At 27.4% G+C, this 20,747-nt stretch overlaps 1 protein-coding gene across 3 annotated transcripts in view; it reads left to right on the top strand.

Moving 5' to 3' along the window:
- Nucleotides 1-253: 253 nt before the first annotated feature.
- LOC105837844 (GATOR complex protein Iml1) overlaps nucleotides 254-20,747 on the top strand; it is a 35,724-nt gene continuing 15,230 nt past the window's right edge. The window contains exons 1-15 of one of the 3 annotated variants that reach the window (XM_036285553.1): nucleotides 254-337; nucleotides 1,757-2,129; nucleotides 2,782-2,907; nucleotides 4,347-4,818; nucleotides 4,958-5,154; nucleotides 6,595-6,878; nucleotides 7,173-7,399; nucleotides 7,479-7,697; nucleotides 8,229-8,402; nucleotides 8,489-8,632; nucleotides 9,980-9,988; nucleotides 12,764-12,981; nucleotides 16,061-16,266; nucleotides 18,190-18,364; nucleotides 18,438-18,638. In XM_036285553.1, coding sequence (XP_036141446.1) covers nucleotides 1,779-2,129; nucleotides 2,782-2,907; nucleotides 4,347-4,818; nucleotides 4,958-5,154; nucleotides 6,595-6,878; nucleotides 7,173-7,399; nucleotides 7,479-7,697; nucleotides 8,229-8,402; nucleotides 8,489-8,632; nucleotides 9,980-9,988; nucleotides 12,764-12,981; nucleotides 16,061-16,266; nucleotides 18,190-18,364; nucleotides 18,438-18,638 — 3,003 coding nt within the window. In that variant the 5' untranslated portion in view covers nucleotides 254-337; nucleotides 1,757-1,778. Of the gene's footprint in view, nucleotides 395-1,213; nucleotides 2,130-2,781; nucleotides 2,908-4,346; nucleotides 4,819-4,957; nucleotides 5,155-6,594; nucleotides 6,879-7,172; nucleotides 7,400-7,478; nucleotides 7,698-8,228; nucleotides 8,403-8,488; nucleotides 8,633-9,979; nucleotides 9,989-12,763; nucleotides 12,982-16,060; nucleotides 16,267-18,189; nucleotides 18,365-18,437; nucleotides 18,639-20,747 lie in introns of those variants that run through there. The other 2 variants (XM_036285552.1, XM_028192987.2) reach the window with 2 other exon arrangements.

Genomic DNA, 20,747 nt, shown 5'->3' with positions numbered 1-20,747 from the left:
GTCACTGTCACTATTAATAACATTCACAATACCTTGCACTGCAATTATAATTGCATTGACATTTGCCATAATTAGATTGTATAAAGTTAGGTTTTTATGATGGCATCAACAGTTGCTGGTTTGACTGTAAACACATTCCGTTTTTTAGTGTTGCCAGTATTCACTGGCGTTTCGGAACAGCTCAAACCCAGTAACTTCAGTAGCAGTACTGTCAGTACTGTCAGTAGATTTCGGAACGCACCCAGAGAAAGAAGTATGGACACGGTTTCGCTTGGTATTGCCAGTCCATATCTATAAGGTCTATGGGTTTATGGTCTTAACCAGTTCTAACCTTTTTGTAAGTGTTTGTAAATGAGCCTGTAATTGCCTGTAATTTTATGAGAAACTGCAAGTGGTAATTATTTAGTTTAGGCACTGGTATTCAAATATCGATGTAGTTGTGCTTATTCGATACAGTTTTGCTTCAAACGAACGAATCTGGCAAAAAAAAGCGTCGCTCTGCCCCGGAAAGCGAAATAATAATCGCTAAAGTTGACTAATATTCAGGTTATGAAACCTGTCATACCGACACAATGTAATGACTTGAGCACGCGCAGCGATCATATTCTCACGCTTTTAATCACAAGCGCATGCTCTGTTTAGCACAAGTCATGTTAAAAATGCGCGAATTTCAAATGTCTATATACATATTTTTACAAGCACAATTTTTTGTGTGGAAAGTCGCAAACCCATGTGGTGCAGAGAATGCTTTACGCACACACACACACACACACACACACACACACACACACACACACACACACACACACACACACACACACACACACACACACACACACACACACGGGGGGGGTGCAAGGGGGGCCTTCGCCCCCCCCCCCTCCCGCACCCACCCCGTCCAAGTCGCTAACCCATGTGGACTTTACTTTGCTTGCAATGTACATAGGCAACCAATGTATATTGCAAGCAAAGTATGAGGCCACATGGGTTAGCGACTTGGACGGGGTGGGTGCGGGAGGGGAGGCCGAAGGCCCCCCCTTGCACCCCCCCCGTGTGTGTGTGTGTGTGTGTGTGTGTGTGTGTGTGTGTGTGTGTGTGTGTGTGTGTGTGTGTGTGTGTGTGTGTGCGCGTAAAGCATTCTCTGCACCACATGGGTTTGCGACTTTCCACACAAAAGATTAGCAAGATCCTTACGCAAAGATTGTTAATGATGGTTGATTATTACTAGATCATATGCTAATCTTTACAGTATTTATTATTTTTAATATATGTAGACTCATTTATTATTAGTTACTATTAGAATACAAGGAAGTCGTTAAAAGTACACATACATTTTAAATTCGCGCCTTTATTTCATGCACATATGACCACCAAGCATGCGTATATGGCCGCGAAGCATGTACATATGACTGTAGAGCATGCGCACATGGCCGCGGAGAGTGCTCTTGTCGCTACATTTCGCCGATATGACAGATTTCTTAACCTGAATATTCGACAAATTTTACGATTATTATTTCGCTTTCCGGGGCAGAGCGACGCTTTTTTTTGCCAGATTCGTTCGTTTGAAGCAAAACTGTATCGAATAAGCACAACTACATCGATATTTGAATACCAGTGCCTAAACTAAATAATTACCCAAAATACAACTTTTAATTAATTATTGCTTATTAATATAATATACATATTCATAATTATTAACATCTATTTTTCATCATGTACAATATGTACATTATGTAAACTTTTATGTTCCACATAGTATACAGAATGCCGGATAAAATATGAAGCTTTTTAAGCTGATAGTGCATCAGAAGAATTTCAGTGGAGAAGACCTTATTATCAACCCAAAGGATTATCCTGGCATAAAAACTGGCGATGTTGTCGAGATTTACCACCCTGATGATGAGTTTAGCCGCTTGCTATTGCAAGTTACTTCCTTTAAAGAGGACTTGCAAGGTCGTGAAACTATTAGCGTGGAAAATAACGTAGCATCGATGTTCCAGCTGCGAACGTTTGCTGATGTGTACATGAACATAGTGAATCCAGACGATGTAGCTCTAGATTCTATAGAATTGACCTTTAAGGATCAATACATGGGACGCAGTGAGATGTGGCGTCTAAAAAACAGCTTGGTAATATATTTTTTATTTTATATTATTTGTATTTAATTAAAAAATTTTTTACAAAAATTAAATATGAAAAAATTAAATTTCCTTCCAGGAAACAAAAAATTATCTTCAAACTATTGTAAATATGATTTTTTCTTAATTTATAATTGGTATAAAAATAAAATTGTAGACACTTTAATATTTTGTAAATAAATTTAAAAGGAAAAAAATCTTGTACTTATTGTTATTCTTAGAACAATTTTATATTTATTATTTATTCCATAATATTTTAATTTATTTTTTTTATAATATTAATAGTGATAAAGGTAAAAAGATATTTAAAGCATAAAGTAATAATTTTTTCTTTAATTTTTTATTTTCAAAAGTTTCTTTGGACATTTATAAGTTTTAGGCCTTGATTAATATTTTGAGTTAAAAAAATTTTTTTTTTAATCTTGATACACTTGTGAGAATTTTATATCTTTATATTTGTATTTTGTTTTTTATTTAACTCTTACTGAAATACAATTGTTCATGATGTAAACGCTAACAATAGAAAATGATTTAATGCTGTAATTTGGATAAAAAAGGATTGAATTTTTAGAGGAAACTTTTTAATTAATATAATCATCTCTTTCATATTTTGTAGTAATATACATAAATATGTTCTTTATAGGTAAACACTTGTGTGTACATCAATAAGAAAATAGAGTTTTGTGGTGGCAGTATACGCTGTCAAGTATATGAGATGTGGTCACAGGGCGATCGTGTTGCTTGCGGTGTTATCACAAATGATACTAAAGTTAGTACAAAATTATGGTACTTTATTAATTAAACATTTATGTACACCTAAATGGATTAAAGCAAAGTCCAACTTAGCTAATGTTTTTTGTAGAAAATTATACTTTTCTTTATTTGATATTTTAATTTTTAAATAAATTTTATTTGATAAAATAATCTAATTATGTTTCTTTTGAAATATAATTTCTTGTAAAAGGCTTTTACAGTGATCATTGTTATTCTTATAAAGTTCATCAAAAAGTAAACTGGAAAAAGCTTTATTTAAGCTTTAACATAACTGTTAAAATTACATTTTTCGAAATATTGCATTTGAGCAAAATTAATCAAAATCAATAATTATAGTGGTTTTTCACTGTAAGTTTTGCTTATTATTTTTTTGCAATAAAAAACAAAGCATCATAAGAAATCTTGTTAAACAATCTAGTTAGTGTCCAGAAAAGATGTGAAAAAATTACACATTAATCGATTGAGCTGTCTTCAAATTATAGTAGTTACATATTTTGAAACATGTTAGAATAGTAATGCGATTTTATATAATTTTGTAATAAAATTTAAGTCTTTGTGTGGCAAATATACTTGCCACTTTTTTTTTTATGATATACTAAATACAGTTTAATGAAAGTATAATTTTACTTTTTTTTAATATATTAATACTTTGTTTTTTATGTTTTTCAACATTTTTATATCTGGTTGTTCATATTTAATTATTTATAAATAAAGTTGAAAATAGCAATTTTTCATAAAATGTTTCTTGGCGGGTTAAAATTGGAAACTGAAAATTTTACTGAACATTATACACATGTAAACAAAGTATAAAATACATTTCTTTCAGAATTTTTTACATGTTAGATTTTTGAAATATTAACAATCTAAAACTTACACTATTTCAAAATCTGTAAAATTCAAAATCAGATATCCAAAAACAGAAATGCACGATTTCAGAATCTGTCAGGAAAAATGTACCACACAAAGATTAAATGATAGAAAAAATTAATCTTTAAAATGAAATATTCACGATTTCTCTATCATTTCGTTTTTTCATAAAAAACTTGCCAAATTAGACTTTATGGTATGTGGTTATATATATAGAGCAATCTCGCCCGATATTTGGGGGATACCGTCTATGAGTTACCGTTCTCGCCTCGAGAGCTAGTCTCGAGCGAGTGGGGGATACCGTATGCAAGCAGCTGATACCGTATCGAGAGCATTCTCGAGAAATATTGAGATTAACGTCGAATAAACTATCGCATCTAACTGGAAAAGCGTTACTCGTTATCGCATATATAGAAATTCCCGTTTAATTGAGCGTAGCCCCCTCGGACCTGGCGTTCCCGAGGGAAAGCTACGTTGCAAATTTTGGCTATAGATATCATATATGTGTATATGATTTCTTAATATCGTATCTTTATTTTTATTGTAAAAGGAGATCTGAATTTTTAGGTGGTGTTTCGATCTTCCACAAGTATGGTATACTTGTTTATTCAAATGAGCTCTGAAATGTGGGATTTTGACATACATGGAGATCTTTACTTTGAAAAAGCAGTTAATGGATTTTTAGCAGATTTATTTCAAAAATGGAAAAAGAATGGCAGCAATCATGAAGTCACCATAGTACTGTTTTCGAGAACTTTTTATAATGCGACTAGTTTGGAGGAATTTCCGAATCACATGAGGGAGTGTTTACAGCATGATTATAGAGGAAGATTTTATGAAGATTTTTATAGAGTTGCGGTACAAAATGAAAGATTTGAAGATTGGACCAATATCTTGGTACAATTGCGTAAATTGTTTACTGATTATCAAAAAATAGTTTTGGAATATCACCAAAAGCTTGGTAATAATATGCCTAAGGCAGTAAATTCTACTGCTGCACAAGGCAATTTTCTGGAAGTGTTAAATATGTCTTTGAATGGTAAGTAAAAAATTAAATAAAGAATGACTAAAACGCAGATTTATTTGTAATTTTTATTAAAATTTTTATTTTCATTTTTTGCATTTTCTCTATCTTCTATTTATACTATTTCATATGTGTATCTATTCATACTTTTTAGTTTTTGAGAAACACTACTTGGATCGCAGTTTCGACAGGACTGGTCAACTATCTGTAGTCATTACACCTGGAGTTGGTGTCTTCGAAGTAGATAGGGAGTTGACAAATGTAACAAAACAGAGAATTATCGATAACGGTGTGGGGAGTGACTTGGTATGCGTTGGAGAGCAACCGCTTCATGCAGTTCCATTATTAAAGGTGCTACAAGTGTAATTATATACATATGTATACTATCATTTATAAATTCAAAAAGTATTTCAATGAGAAAAAAATCATAGAGGTTTAAAAATATATTTAAAAAAGCTATAAATTTATTTTTTGTTTTGTTTTTATTTTGCAATAATATTTTGTATCATAAAAATTATGTAAAACTAAAAATTGAAGATATTTTAAAAAATTTTATTTTACTTTAAATTTTAAAGTTTAAAATGCTGAAATTTTAAGAAATAACAGTAGACAAAAATTAACAAATAGTACATTGTGTAACAAATGCGGAAAGTCGGATATATCCCATAAGGTCGGAGAGTGGGCAACAACCGATGTGCATGAATTGCCTATACTATTTTTTGTTACAAGTGCATAAGAAAAGATGGAAATAAGAAGTTTAGGGAAAAAGGCGAGGGATATGCTAGGGACTCTACAAATAAAACTTTATTTCTACATAGTTTTAAGTAAATTAATTTCTTTGTAGTCTCTTTTTTTAAATTTGGACAATCCTTGGAGGTGTAAGTTTGCTGTCACATATAGTGTTTCGATATTTGGATTTTTAGTACTTATCTTTACTGACATTAATCATCACGTATTGTAATGTTTGACTTCTTTTACGCGATCTTGATATGATGTTTGATCCGATGTCTTTGAGTGATGCGAATTAATAAGTTAGTCAAAGTTAAGTTTGCGAAAGCGACGAAATATCAGTAATTCTGTGAAAGTTACCATATGCGTGTTGCGAGATGGCGCGTATACGAACGTGTAATAACGAAGACAAACATACGAAAAACGAGGTAAATGTGCAGAACTGTACAGAAAAGTATTTTTGCATGGCTCACGCCATCTATTGGGAGGACAAAAACAATGAATTGATTACTTGTGTGAAAAAACTGTTCCATGAGAAATCGGCTATTTTTCAAACAAAAAAGGGAACAAAACTTGAAAAGGATGACTTTCGATGCACATGTAACAAAAAATATTTTAACTAGACTCTCTAAAATAGGTATTAAAAAAAAATATTAAAAAAATCTTACGACTATTTTTTGTAATGCTATTGAATTTCTTGTATAAAAACTCATTTTTACTCATTATAAAATGTTTTTAATTTCTGAAATTAAAAAATTTACAGCAAAAAAAAAGGAAAAATTTTCCTGAATTGCATAAATGTTTTCAACATTTTTTAATCCTAGAACACTGTTGTACATAATTTAACATGTAACCTGCAGATTAAATTTGATAGTGTGCTTTTTGTGTTTTTTTTCTGTTTGAATTTGAATTATTATAAATATTTTATAAATATTATTAAATATTATAAATAAATATCAGTCAAATCGACAAATGTTTCTGAAATTTACATTTAGAAACGATAGTATACGTACATAATTTATTTATATAAAAGTAATATTAATGTGCAATATTTTATTCTAGTTTCATAACAAAGATTCTTCCATAAATGCACCAGATGACTATAGCATGCCTCATTGGATTAATCTCAGTTTCTATTCCACTAACAAAAAAATACCTTATTCTACGTTCATACCGCGAATAAAACTGCCGCAAAGGGTATCGAAACATTCGATGGATAACATAAAATTACATTGCAAAACCAGACTTTTACAAGAAGATTCAAGAGAATGTCTACATAATACGTTATTCGATTACGATGCTTATGACGCACAAGTGTTCCAATTACCCACAGTTCATACCTCAAGGTAAAATCAAAATTTTTTTTTATTTTGGAAGTATTTGTGATAAAAATATAAATTATATAATAAAATTCTGTTATCTTTAATACAAAATAATTAATAAACAAAAATTTTACAAAAAATTATACAAATTATATAATATTTTATGTAGTTTTAAAAATGGATAAATGATAATATGTAATACTTTTAGTTATTTACATTGTCTATAGAAAAAAATAAATTTGTCTTTTATCATTGTTATTCTATTAAATTATTAATACATATATCTTATTGTCATTTTTCTTACAATTGTTATTTTAGTGTACAAAGGATAAATACGAGAAGGAAAAAGACGAGCGTGGTATGCCTTGAAACTCATAATAATGGCCATTTGTTAAAGCTCTTAAAACGTAAAATGTCAGATCCTGATATACATCATCCTCCGCCCGAAATGCATTCGCCGCCAGTTCTGGCATTACGGAGCGCGGCGATAACAATACCATACAAAACGGACGACGATAATGTTGAATCTAACGAGGATAGAACCGGTAAGTGCACATATATTCAGTAATAATTTTTTATACTATTGAATTATTTATTAAATAGAATGATGAATAATTGCATCAGGTGTATCCAGAACGCCGGTCAAAAGCGATTTAACCGACTCTGAAATATCTCCGCCCTTTAGACCTGTTGTTGGTAGCGCTGGCAGTCCAACGAATTCAATTTCTCAACCAACAAATATACTTAGACCTGGTAGAGCATTAATCAATCCTTTTGATCCATCACATGTTACCATTAAACTTACCAGTAACAGACGACGATGGACTCATATATTTCCGAAAGGTAATTATTATATTGTACTCATTTTATATGGTTAACTTATTTAGATAACTATAATAATATAATTACAATATAGTAGAGAGAAGGGTTTGTAATCCTTTTCTCTTTATTATATTGTAATCTATATCTATAAATAACCTGTATCTATAAAACTACTTTTTTGTTTTATTTAAATAATTTAATAAATATTTACGCGATATTTATATTAATATTTATATGATATATAAATTTATATTATAATAAATATAATTGATTTTTCTTTATCTTTTGTTCTTTGTATAAAATTGTAAATGTGCTAAATATTATTCATATACAAAATTATAATTGAGATATGGAATGGACGTAAATACAAAACCTGTAGACAATAACAGGTTTCTTTTATAATATGTAACATTTAATTCTTTTTATTACATTACAAAATAACTATTTAGTTTTAACAGTCCAATTATTATCTTGTATATAATATTATTTAATATAATAAATAACATAAATTTATAGAGAGTCCATGAAAGTTATGTTAATATAATTTTATAGGACCTACAGGAGTTTTAATACAGCAACATCACTATCAAGCTGTTCCAATGCAGACATGTTTGGAGTCACAGAATGAGGCTATACCATCGACTATAAGTGGATCTTCGATGGAAACTGGGACGAACAATTCAAATCAGATTTCAAGATCAGCGTCTCAGACAGGATTCCAAGATTGTTAGTATTAAATATTATTAAATTAAGATATTCTTAAAGTATATAACTAGAAATATAACAGATAATGAAATTCATGATTTTTATAGACACAAAAGGAAAGTTACAACGACCTAATCTTCCTATAGCTAACGGAGATAAAACTGCGAATCCTTCGACTATGGCGAAAAAAAGTATTACTCTTTTGTGGGGTGCTACTGGTGAACAAGAATGGACGCCTGCTCTAACAACAGGTTTGCTTTAATATTTCTGATAATTCTCTGAAATTTATCTACAAGTTTGTAGGAAATGATAGAGAGATATTAGAAATGTTATATTATTATTCAAACATTTAATATTCTTTCTATAATTGTTAAATTGTTAGGAAGAAAATTAACATAACAGTTGAGTGATTTAAAAAACATATATATATATATATATTATATGTATAAAAAGTTTAATATTATTTTATACATTAATTTTAAAAAATGCAACAAAGTTATCGACTTAGTGTGAGCGTCAATATATAAACTTACAGTCTAAAAGAGAGAATTCCTGAATAATCCTGAACAATAAGATTTAAAAATATTACTTATTTGAATAACAAGTAGTGGTTTACATTACACATAACACACATATAAATCCAGTATCCATAAGTTATATAACGCTTCTTGTGTATTGTGCTTTAATTACATACAATAGTTTATTCAGAATTTTTTATATAAATGAAATAATATAAGTATCGATATATAATAAGCAGGAGTGGTCGTATGGTTTTGGCATATTGTGGCTGTAGATAATTAATTTCTTCGATTCTTATATTTTATATTATGGATTTAATATTTATATATAAATAAATTTTACATTATCTTTAAACAAAATATAAATATTTAAACAGTCAGCAAAAAACAATGGATAAAACATAGTTTGTTGGCTGTAGATTAGCTTCTATTTATAAATAATTCAATGGTAGTGAAAATTAAATTTATATTGCAATTACATGTTTGTCATATCAAACGTCAGCGTCAAAGGAGATTAATAAGTCGTTACAACTGATAACATTTATAATAGAATGAAAATACTTGAAAACATTTTCAAAACAAAGTAATATTCTAATATAAAGGACATCATCATTTATTGCACTCATATAATTTGATCTGTATAATACAAAAACATATTTTTTGTGCGATACAAAATATATTTTAATGATAAGTTAAATTATTATAATTTTTTAATAATGTTTGTTTTTTATTTATTTATAATTTTACATTTTACATAAGTAAAGTATTTTTTTTTTTACAATAGCTTTGCTTTATCCAACCTTGCAATTATGTTCTGTTCTCAATAGAATCTCTGTATCATCGTATAATTACATTAGATATACATATATTTTACACGAAATCTAAAATTTTTTTTTTGTAAAAAAGAAATATTTTTATTCTTGAAAATATTCAATATTTATTTTTACAAAACCATCGATCATCGATGTACAAATAATGTTATTTATTTCCATGCTATGGTACGTCTAATTGGGATGCAACGCTGGACGCATTGATACGTGTGTGATGTACAACTATGATGTCACTTGCGCTGTTTTACAGCAATCATAGGTTAGCTCCATACACTATTACAGATTGATCCGGTTATGGTATATACATTTGTTTATCTATGTTAGGGACTCAGCTCGAAGTAGAAACGTTATTATTAAATAGTTCTTGATAATTCTTCATTATTTCTTCACTATAATTATTCTATTCTAGTGTTGATGCATGTACAGAAAATTTCTAGAATTCAAAACAATTTCTTTTTTATTTTATTTTAAAATGATATCAAATATTGTATCTCTCTCTTCATATTTTAGATCTATCCATTTGCATTGAAGCTTATTGTCTTCACTATGAGCAGCTTTCATTTCTTGCAATCTAGGTTCGCTTCTTGTTCTTTGTGGAGCATTCGCAAACTACTGTTTTTGCTGTTTTCGTTAACTAAATATGTGTTTTTTTTACCTCACATAAAGCTTATATTTTTCCGCATTATTTATGTTTTTTAATGTATATTTTATGTCTCCTCTCACTGACAAAATGTACTACAATATTAGCCTTGGATTTTTACATTTATATGTTAAAATATATCTACGATACGTAGTTTAGAGACGCTTATATTTTATATTCTCTCTTTTCTGTAGATCTAATCGAGTAACTTTATTGCACTGAAATATAAAAAGGATAATGTATATCTTTTAAATTTATTAGTTACTTGTATTGTGTTATACACGTGATTTAATAATTTAAAATTGATACATCACTATAAAATATTTGTTATTAAGCACATTATGACTAATAATTGTCAGACAGCATGCATTTAGAGAAAAAACTTTAATCTTTATCATATATAAATTATAGCATTACAGCAAACATAAGTGTTTATGAATGCATGTAATGTGCTTTTATTTAATGTAATTAAACTTGTTAATAGGAAACGTGCCTAATATGATAAAGATTGAATTATAAATATACAGAATATTTTAGAGAACTTTCTAAATATAAATTCCTTTATGTATGGTTTTATAAACTTCATATTATTTTTTATGTGTAAAGATAGACTTCTACTAAAAACATTGTGTTACTGTTAATATATACACTGTAGAACATTCTGTATACTGATTATATATTAGTAGTTTCTGCCAGAAGGTAGACTAATTATTTGTATTGGTAAAGGGAGATTGAATCAACAATATGTAGATTCTCGATAATTTTACATTTATTTAATTGTTAAAGCTAATCTATGTATTTGTAGAGATAATTACACTGGCGCAAAAAAAAGAGACAAAAATTTTGACCGAATTTTCAGGCAATCTTCAAAGTGATGCAACTTTGCGAAAAATCATCCAAATTACATCTACTTTTTTTTTAATTAAAGCTCAAAGATTCTACTTTGAGAATTCCTAGGCGAAAGTTTGATTTGTTAAGTGCGAATCTTTTGTATCGCATAAAAACCAAACATATTTTTTTTTATTGAAAAAAGTAAAAGTTTGTTATCATTTTTCACAAGTTTTTTTGTTAAAATCTCGTTAATATTAAATCAGATTCTTAAAGATCATTGTTTTCTAAGCAATTAAAAAAAAACATTTCGATATGATGTTTTTTTGTTGATTGCATACGAATTTGAAATTTGCACTGCATTTTAGGGTATTTTAGCGAATACCCTAAATACGATACTTTTTGAATATCATGAATTTTGAATATCAGTGTGATATTGCACATTGATTTTATTCGTGTTTAATTCAATCATATCGCCGTCATCAAAGTGACCCGATGTGCACCACGTGGAGATTGATGGTTGGATTTTCCACATAATATGGCCCTGAAAAGGCTGATTTTTTAAATAAAATTTAAATTTTTATTTTTTACGTATGAGTATGTGTATATGTATGTTTACGTGTATGTGTGGGTTTATGAGTATAGATGAATGTGATTTTCTGTTGACTTTAGTGAAATTGTTGCGTCAGCTATTCGTTATATTCAGATCAGTAAGTACAAATTTCCATCGATGAATTTCAGAGCCACATGTGCAAAATCCGACCGTCATTCTCCACGTGGTGCACATCGGATCACTTTGATGATGGCGGTATGATTGAGTTAAACACGAATAAAATCAATATGCAATATCATCGATACTCAAAATTCATGATATTAAAAAAATATTTATTTGCTAAAATATCTTAAAATGTAGTGCAAATTTCAAACTCGTGTGCAATCAACAAAAAACATTGTATTGACATGTATTTTTTTAAATTGCTTAGAAAAGAATGAACTTTAAGAATCTGGATTAATATTAGCCAGATTTTAACGAAAAACTTGTGAAAAATAATAACAAACTTTTACTTTTTTTAATTAAAAAAACATGTTTGGTTTTCATGCGATATAAAAGGTTCACACTTAAGAAATCAAACTTTCGCCTAGGAATTCTCAAAGTAGAATCTTTGAGCTTTAATTAAAAAAAAAGTAGATGTAATTTGGATGATTTTTCGCAAAATTGCATCACTTTGAAGATTGCCTAAAAATTCGGTCAAAACTTTTGTCTCGTTTTTTTTTTGCGCCAGTGTAATACACAATCGAAATTAAAATATGAATAATAATCTTATTTAATGCTTCATTTTTATAACTTTTGTTAATTTTCAACAAGTGACATCTTATCGAGCATCTATTTTATATGGTTGTACAAAGAAGAAATAGATATTAAATGAAAGTAAAACTAGAAAGGTTTAAAATAGAAAAAAATATTCTTGAATATTAAATATTATAAACTTATCTGTTTCTTCTCTCGCATATATGTAAAACAATGTTTTAATCATTTCAATTACTTTAAAATCTTATATGAAATAGGAGTCGACTGGAAATCTTTAACGATTCCCGCGTGTCTACCCATCACTACCGATTATTTCCCAGACAAGCGGAGCTTACAAAATGATTACGTCGTGTCAGATTATAATCTTCTCCCGGACGACGTTAACTCCGATTTTGCCCAACAGCGAGCGATATATAAGAAACCGCTCACAACCGTGGAAGTGTTTAAAGAGCTGGTCTCACAGCGTTTGGCCCAAGTATAAAAAAGCACTCAGTTTTTTGTACAGGTATTTTTCTCTACTTACGACTACCTCAACTTACAAATTAAAGATTTACGATAAATTAAAAATTAATTAATAAATTAGATAACGAAGCTGATTAAGATGTCAACCGATTGTTAAACCGGTGTATTAAAATACAAATTGAATAAGTTTATTAATTCTGTAATATTAAACGTTATATAATATTATAAATATTAAGAGTTATATTTTTAAGAAAAAATATTGTTTTTAATTATTTGTTAAAGTTAATCTGTGTTTAAAATAAATATTAATTTTATAGAGGAAGATCACCAATTTCAACTATTTTTTTGAATTACATTTTTTAGACAAAAAGTAACAATTAAATTTTCGAAACAAACACAAACTAAGAAATATTTTCTATCTAACTGATATAACAATTTTTACAATATTGTTTTGAATTTTACAATAATAAAGTTTTTGTAAGATAAGGAAAAAACGAGCGTTAACAAATGAGCTTCACAATTGACAATAGTGCTATGTAATGTCGATAATCACAATGTAAACAAGACAATAATGTTATATTTTCTTTTTTCTTACTTTCTAAATGAGAGGCGTCTGTACAAAATACAATTAATAATTTATATAAGAATTCTTAGAAGCCTTTTACTTAGATACAAAACGTTTTTGTCAACTTATATAAATACTTTATGCTGTTGCGTAAAATGCAACATATACCGCGAAGATTAAAATATAAAGATTAAGTTAGATCACTAATTTTATAAATAGATCTCATAATGCTATGCCTTTTATCCTATCTTATAATTTTTATTGTTTTGTCTTATATGTAGTCAGTTTACACTGCATTCCATGTTATATTTAAAACCGCATATGAGAAAAATAAAAATAAAACAGTTTAAAATGCAGTTAGAAACATCTAAAATGATTTAATATTATCAATAATATACTTATATTATTTAAACTATGCAATTTGCAAAAAAATTACAAATTTTATATTACGTTTTTGAAGAATTATTTTTAATAGATTTTATAAAGAAAATGCTGCAGATATACATTATTATTTCTTTAATTATCTAAACAGGTAATTTAATTTCCTAAAGTGCCGCTAAAGAAGTGCCGCTTTAACAGACCTATGTCGGTATTGGTGATTCTCCTCTAATTGCAAATGTTACATTAAGAATTATCTTTAATCTTTAACATTTTTTTATTTTAAATAAAGGTGTATAATCGTTCTTAGTAATATGTAACATTTTAAATACATTGACAGGAATTGTGCTTGGAAAAATAAAAAATTGAAATATACTTATCGAATATTGCTAATACGATCCGACACTGGATGTTTGTTTGTACGACAATTTATTATTGCACAATAATTTATTGTCCCAGTGAACATTTCAACGTTTAGTCTATATACAGAGCTATTTGTTATTATCGCATATTATGCACTACTAACATTTTTTAAATAACACTAAGAGTAGATGGGATTATATTAGTTGCTATACATCACCTAGCGCTACAGAATTTCTTTTGCTAAAGATTACGAATTTAAAAATTCATACGAGATGTAAGCTCGAATTCTCTTACTAATCCGTCACTCTCACACGGATCCATACATCTCTTGTTTTGCATGTTGTGTGTGTATGAAATATAAATACTATTCAATTTACAATCGAAATTTCAGAACGTAATTCTGTCGTAAGTAGAGGGATATCTGTATTTTTATATATGGTAATTGGCAAAAAAGATTTTCCTAAATTATAATTTTGTACTTGATAAATTTATGAAAAAATTAAGAAAAGCTTTAAATATTTTTATTTAGATATTTATTCAGACTTATTAATTTATTATTTATTAATTTAATGTTTAAAACAGATTTTTATTTATTTTAAAAAAATTATTTATTTTTAATTTTGTTTGCAAGTACTTTGCTTAGAGGTCATATTTATTTTTTAATATCAAGTCTTTTGAAGCACTATGTATTAATTTTTCTTATTTATAACAGTTTTATCAATCTTTTTATCTAAAATAATATCCATAATTTTTTATGGAATTAATATCGGATAATTGTGAAGGTGCTTTGAAAGACTCAGTGCTTTAATTTTTTTTAATTTGAAAAAATTGGAGGTAAGAATATTTTAATAAACAAAGCAATTTCAGATTTTTTTTCGTTACAACTTCAAAGTATATCGTCGTTCTAAAAGAGAAAAATCACTTTTTTTAAGGGATACTTCATCCCCTAAATATGACATTCCGCACGTACGAAAAATACTTTTAGCTCTTTTAGATTTTTATATTTAATAACTTATTTAACCCTAATTCTACACACTATCAAATAACTCGGTATTCTACACAAGAGGTGTAATACACCCCAGCTTCTTTAAATAGTTATTACTCGTATATTATCAAACATTTTGGCTTAAAAATTTTTTTAAATATTTTTCAAACCTTTAAAAATAATATTTAAAAGTTATTTTGGGTCAATTTAAATTTGTAAACAATGAAAAAAATTTATGAAACTAAGCAAAAAACTAAGTCTAAAACTAAAGGCAAAAACCAATGGGGTTTATTCTACTTTAGGTGTAGAATTAGAGTTAAAGAAGAATCAAATCGGCTGCGGACACTTGTGACATGTTCCTTGTTAGAAGAAGAAATTAATGAAAATTGTCTTTTGAAAATTTTATAGAGAATATACTAAAATGTACCTTCAGAAAGTAATCAAAGCGAAAGGAAGTCATACTAAATTGTAAATATTAAATTATGTTCTTTTTTTAATTTTTTGTTAAATTTGTTATTACAAAATAAATATAATCTTTTTTTGTCCTAGTTTGAAACAAAACATTTCTTAAATAAATTACAAATTAATTAATTATAAATAAACACATTAAATAGAGGAAATAAAGAAAAACTTTTTAACATTAAAATTAAATTAATAAAGTTATCTAAGCAAAAATGTTCAAAGCTTTTCATTTTTTTATAAATCTTAAATAAAAACTTAAAATATTGGTTTCTTTTTTGTCAGTCACTGTAATCGTATCTGTGAATTTTTTGGAATAATTACACATATTATTATATTAAGGGTTTTCAACTAATCATTTTGCCATCACTTAACAAGAATCAGAGCAATGCCTCTGGCAGCAATGTCGCTCCCGCAATTAGTACGGTAATGCGTGGCAGACAAACCGAATCCGAGCCCAAAGAAGAATATCTGCTCAGCATTGGAAGAATTTTTCACAAAATATCACTCTTTGATAATTCTATAACAGTTACGAGATACCGTCCACGGTAAATATATAATTTGATATTTTATCAGTTTTATGTTGAAACTTAATATATTTTTTATGCATTTGGCTTTTACCTCTCTGCCCTTTAATCTCAGCTATTGCAAAAGTCAATTTTTCCAAAACTTTATTAGTGGTTGAAAAGATTTTTTACTTTGTCACTCAGATATTTTTTAGGAAGTTTTTAGACATTGTTTTTAGGAAAATAGGTAAATATTATTAAAAATTACTTTTTGTTTTTTATTTTTTATTGTTTTAAGATTGACTTATTTTTTAAATAAAAAATATAAATTATAATTTATTAATAATAGAGCTATTTGATCTTTACATGAGATTAGTGTCGTTTCAGATCTCTTAACCCTTTCAGGGCGGTGGGAAGTATACTTCCCACCTCATTTTCTTCAGTTTTTTCGATATAACTGAAGTCTGTTACATCGCATAATCGTGAAATAAATTGTTATATACTTGTTAATGATAGAATTATGCACTATAAGAGTTTTGCATCAATCATGTATTTTGCAATTGTTATCAAACAAACAATAACGAAAAATGCTCTTTTTTCACGATAAGTTTGTTCTAGAAGCCTCTTAAATGTAAATAAACTTTTAGATCATAATTTTAGACCATAATTCTAGAGATGACGAACTAAGTCATATTAAGTTAAAGTTGCAGAAAGTATATTGTTACTATTTTGTATTCAACAAAATATATTGCAAAAATACTATGTTCAGCATATGAAATTGATTCATTTACTTAATTTATAAGTCAGTTGTATAGAATTTCGTACTTAATGATTATTTGGGTTGCTAATTATGAAAATGACTTGAAAAATGTAACATTCAAAGTAATATGGCTACAAAATATCGAATAAAATGATTTCAAGAATATAATTCCGAGAATTTTTTTATCAAAAATTATGCATTTTAGCGAAAAACCGGAAGAGACCTTTTTTATTTCAAATTTTGTGAAGAATATGGCTATATTTTTTTTATCTCCGAATTTTGAATTTTTATGTCCGACGTCTGCCATATTGGATCCGCCATTTTTTATTTTTAAATTTTGACCTTGGATTCGGTTTTAGCATGATCTAAATCTAAAACATACAGATGCGACAAGATTTATCCAATATAGAAAAAATGTGCTACAAAAAATTTGTTTCTTAAAGGATTAATGGATTAAAATTAAAATTTCAAACGTTATTTTAAGCAAAATATTGTAACTATTATTACAACTAGAGTTTTTTTATTTTACGTAATTAATAAACAAATTTAAACTTGTTTTTAAATATTTTGATTATTACTCTTTCTATTTTCGTAAAAACATAAAAATTAAGTTATGAAGATAATTTAGATTTGTACGATGAAAGATCAAATACAAATGTTCTGATTCAAATAATATTTCTTAGTTTTTAATTTTAGACTACTGAGAGAGAGGGAGGTGGAGAGAGAGAGAGAGAGAAATAGAGATTTATAATTGTGGTCACCGACGGACCGTAGAAATCAGTGGCTTTATTGTTAATGAATTATTATTTATATTTTTTATTTTTATTTAAGGAATAAATCAATCTTTAAAAATAATAAATAAAGAATAAAAACCTAATTTTTAAAATATTTTCGACTTTTCTAACAAGAAATTCCTAAAAAATTAACGTAATGAAATAAAAAAATCCTTAATATTATTTTATAATTATAATTAAAAACACTAATTTTTAATTATAATTTTAACCACTCTTATGTAATTTATTTTTTACATAAAGGTTTTATATATTTTCTTAAAAACTAATAGGTTATTAAAAAATAAGATACAAAACTTGCATTTAACATGTAATAAGACACTGCTTAAATTAATTTTTATTAAAACTAGCATTTTTGTAATACAACATATTAGAAATTCAAGCAACAAATGTTAATAATAACTATATTTGTAGACATCCTTACCCACCCTTCAATATTCACTATCAATATCGATTTCACGCTCCTCATCATGATACATATGAAGTTTCGCGGGTGTCTTTCACCACAGAGAAACTCGAGACCTATAATTGGAATTATCTAGATCACTACATTTGCACACGTGGCCATACTGATTTTGCCTTAGTAGAAGTAAGTGACATTTTAAAAGTTTGTATTATTATATATAAAAACATATTAACCTCAATGTTTTGTTTTATTTCAGACTCTCAAATATTGGCGGTTTCGAGTCTTTTTATTACCGTATAATAATCCTGCGACTCGCAAAATTTTAGAAGGTTCCTCAAGATGTGACATATATTCTCCGCTTAGTAATGCTGAACAGGCCTCATTAATGGATGGTTTCTTACGCTTTATTGAGGGATGGTTGAATAAAATACGACGGCCGAATCCCAATAAAAACTGGGTAATTTTTTTTCTATAAATATATAGAGATAAATTAATGAATTACAGTTTTTTATTATTTGTTAGAGAAAAATTTTTGATGTATAATAATTTAATAAATAATAGAAGACGTTCCAAAAAGTAGCCATATCATAGTAACAGACTTTACATTAAAAAACATTTTGTATTTTTAATACAAATTTCCAATTTGTAATAATTATAATAATTTAAGTAATACTTTTTATATTAAATCTTGATTACTGTAATATTGAAATGCTGCTGATACAAATCTTTTTGGAACATTATATTTATAAATATTTTAATTGCAAATATTTTATTTTGTTCTACGTAATATTTATTTTTAAAAATGCTTCATAGTTTTGTTGTAAATTATATTGTTTGAGGAGATATATTCTTTTTTTTATTCTGATATTTGGAAAAACGAACAAAAATACAAAGATTACAATTTACATCTGTGACACAGAATACAAAAAATTTTTGAAAGCAGTTTCTTTTTCTTGCATACATACGAAAAAATTATATATAAAAATTGCATTTTCTGGAATATCTCCTCTATACTATACTTGAATGTTGCATGCTCATATTTTATTTTATTTGCACAAACTTATTTTAATGCTTTTGTTAATTATTTATTATCTTATTAACTTTTGAATTACACAATAAGCATATGTAGCATAAAATATATCTTATTAGAGAAATAATCATCTCTGATGGAACCTAATCTGTCAATTGTCTGTAGATAAAACATTGCTGTATAACATGCTACAGAAAGAATATACAAGACAAGGAAGACATACAATTAAGAAACTAAAAGAAATGCACGGCTTTTTACGACAAAGCTTATTTTGACACCTTGCGTTAACGTCAGCCTATAACATGTACAATAGCAACATTCGAAAGTATTAATTTACTACTTAACGATGTAATACTATATACTCCTACCTACTCTGGTGTAAAAATTTTAACAAAATTGTAATGAAATTTTGGTGAAATTTTAATGACATTTTGTTGAATTTTATATATTTATTTTGGAACATTTTAACACGATTTTGTCAACACTTTGTAATGACAAATTAATCCTAGAACGATATACTTATTTTTTTCCTCTTCAAACATTATACTAGATTAAAAATGTACCTCGTTCCTTCCCAAGCATTCTGCATTGAACAGATAGACTGAAATCAATATTGTGTTATACGCATGGTTGGGAAAGTTACTTTGTAAAAGTAACTAGTTACAGTTACAGATTTTGAAAAATAATTTGACGCCAACGAGTGTTTTTATCGATTCTTAAGACTTTAAATTAAATTGTGATCAGTGTCCCGAATCGATCCCTTTATCTGCTAAATTAAGAGATAAAATCAAATTTATGTTTGACTACAAAATTACTCCGGTATAGCATTCTAGGATTAATGATATTTTATTGAAAAATCATTATTGATGATTATTTATTATTATTGAAAAATAAAATATTATTAATTTGTTATTTATTTGTCAGGAAAACATGAATTACAAATGTCATTAATTTGTCATTACGGAATATCTGCTTTTTTGTTGCAAAATTTGATAAAAATTTATTATATAATAATTTCAATAAGATATTAAGAGGATACTAAACAGCCCATCAAACTTGATCGAAGTCGATCAAAGTGGTCCGTTATTCTAAATAATTACCGATATTAATTCGTCAATGTAGAGTATTTGCAATTTTTATTGCACTTTTATTAAATATTTATAAAAATTTCAGTAAAAGGACAGTTGATAAAATATATTAATTTGGACCCCGGATTGGCAAATAAAATTAGTTTTTAAGCTGCTGTATCGGATTCTGAGATTTTAATTTGTCAGGAAAATAATTAAATTAGTATATGAAACTATTAAATAAGTTATTATGAGAATGATATATTAATAGAACTGATAAACAATGAAAATTGACTGTGAACAATACAAATTAATATGTAAAAAAAATCTTGTTTAGTTAAAAAATATCTCGGCGCTTAAAAATATTTTTTGCACAAACCTTACAATTTCCAGCAGTAAAATATTAGAATACAAAATATTTTTGGAGAAAATCTTTAAAAGACATAATAAACAACGTCGTTTTCAAGTA

The sequence above is a fragment of the Monomorium pharaonis genome, chromosome 4 (genome assembly GCF_013373865.1).
Source record: "Monomorium pharaonis isolate MP-MQ-018 chromosome 4, ASM1337386v2, whole genome shotgun sequence".
Classification (NCBI taxonomy): Eukaryota; Metazoa; Arthropoda; class Insecta; order Hymenoptera; family Formicidae; genus Monomorium; species Monomorium pharaonis.
The sequence above is the reverse complement of the archived record's forward strand: the minus strand, read 5'-3'. Positions and strand labels throughout refer to the sequence as shown.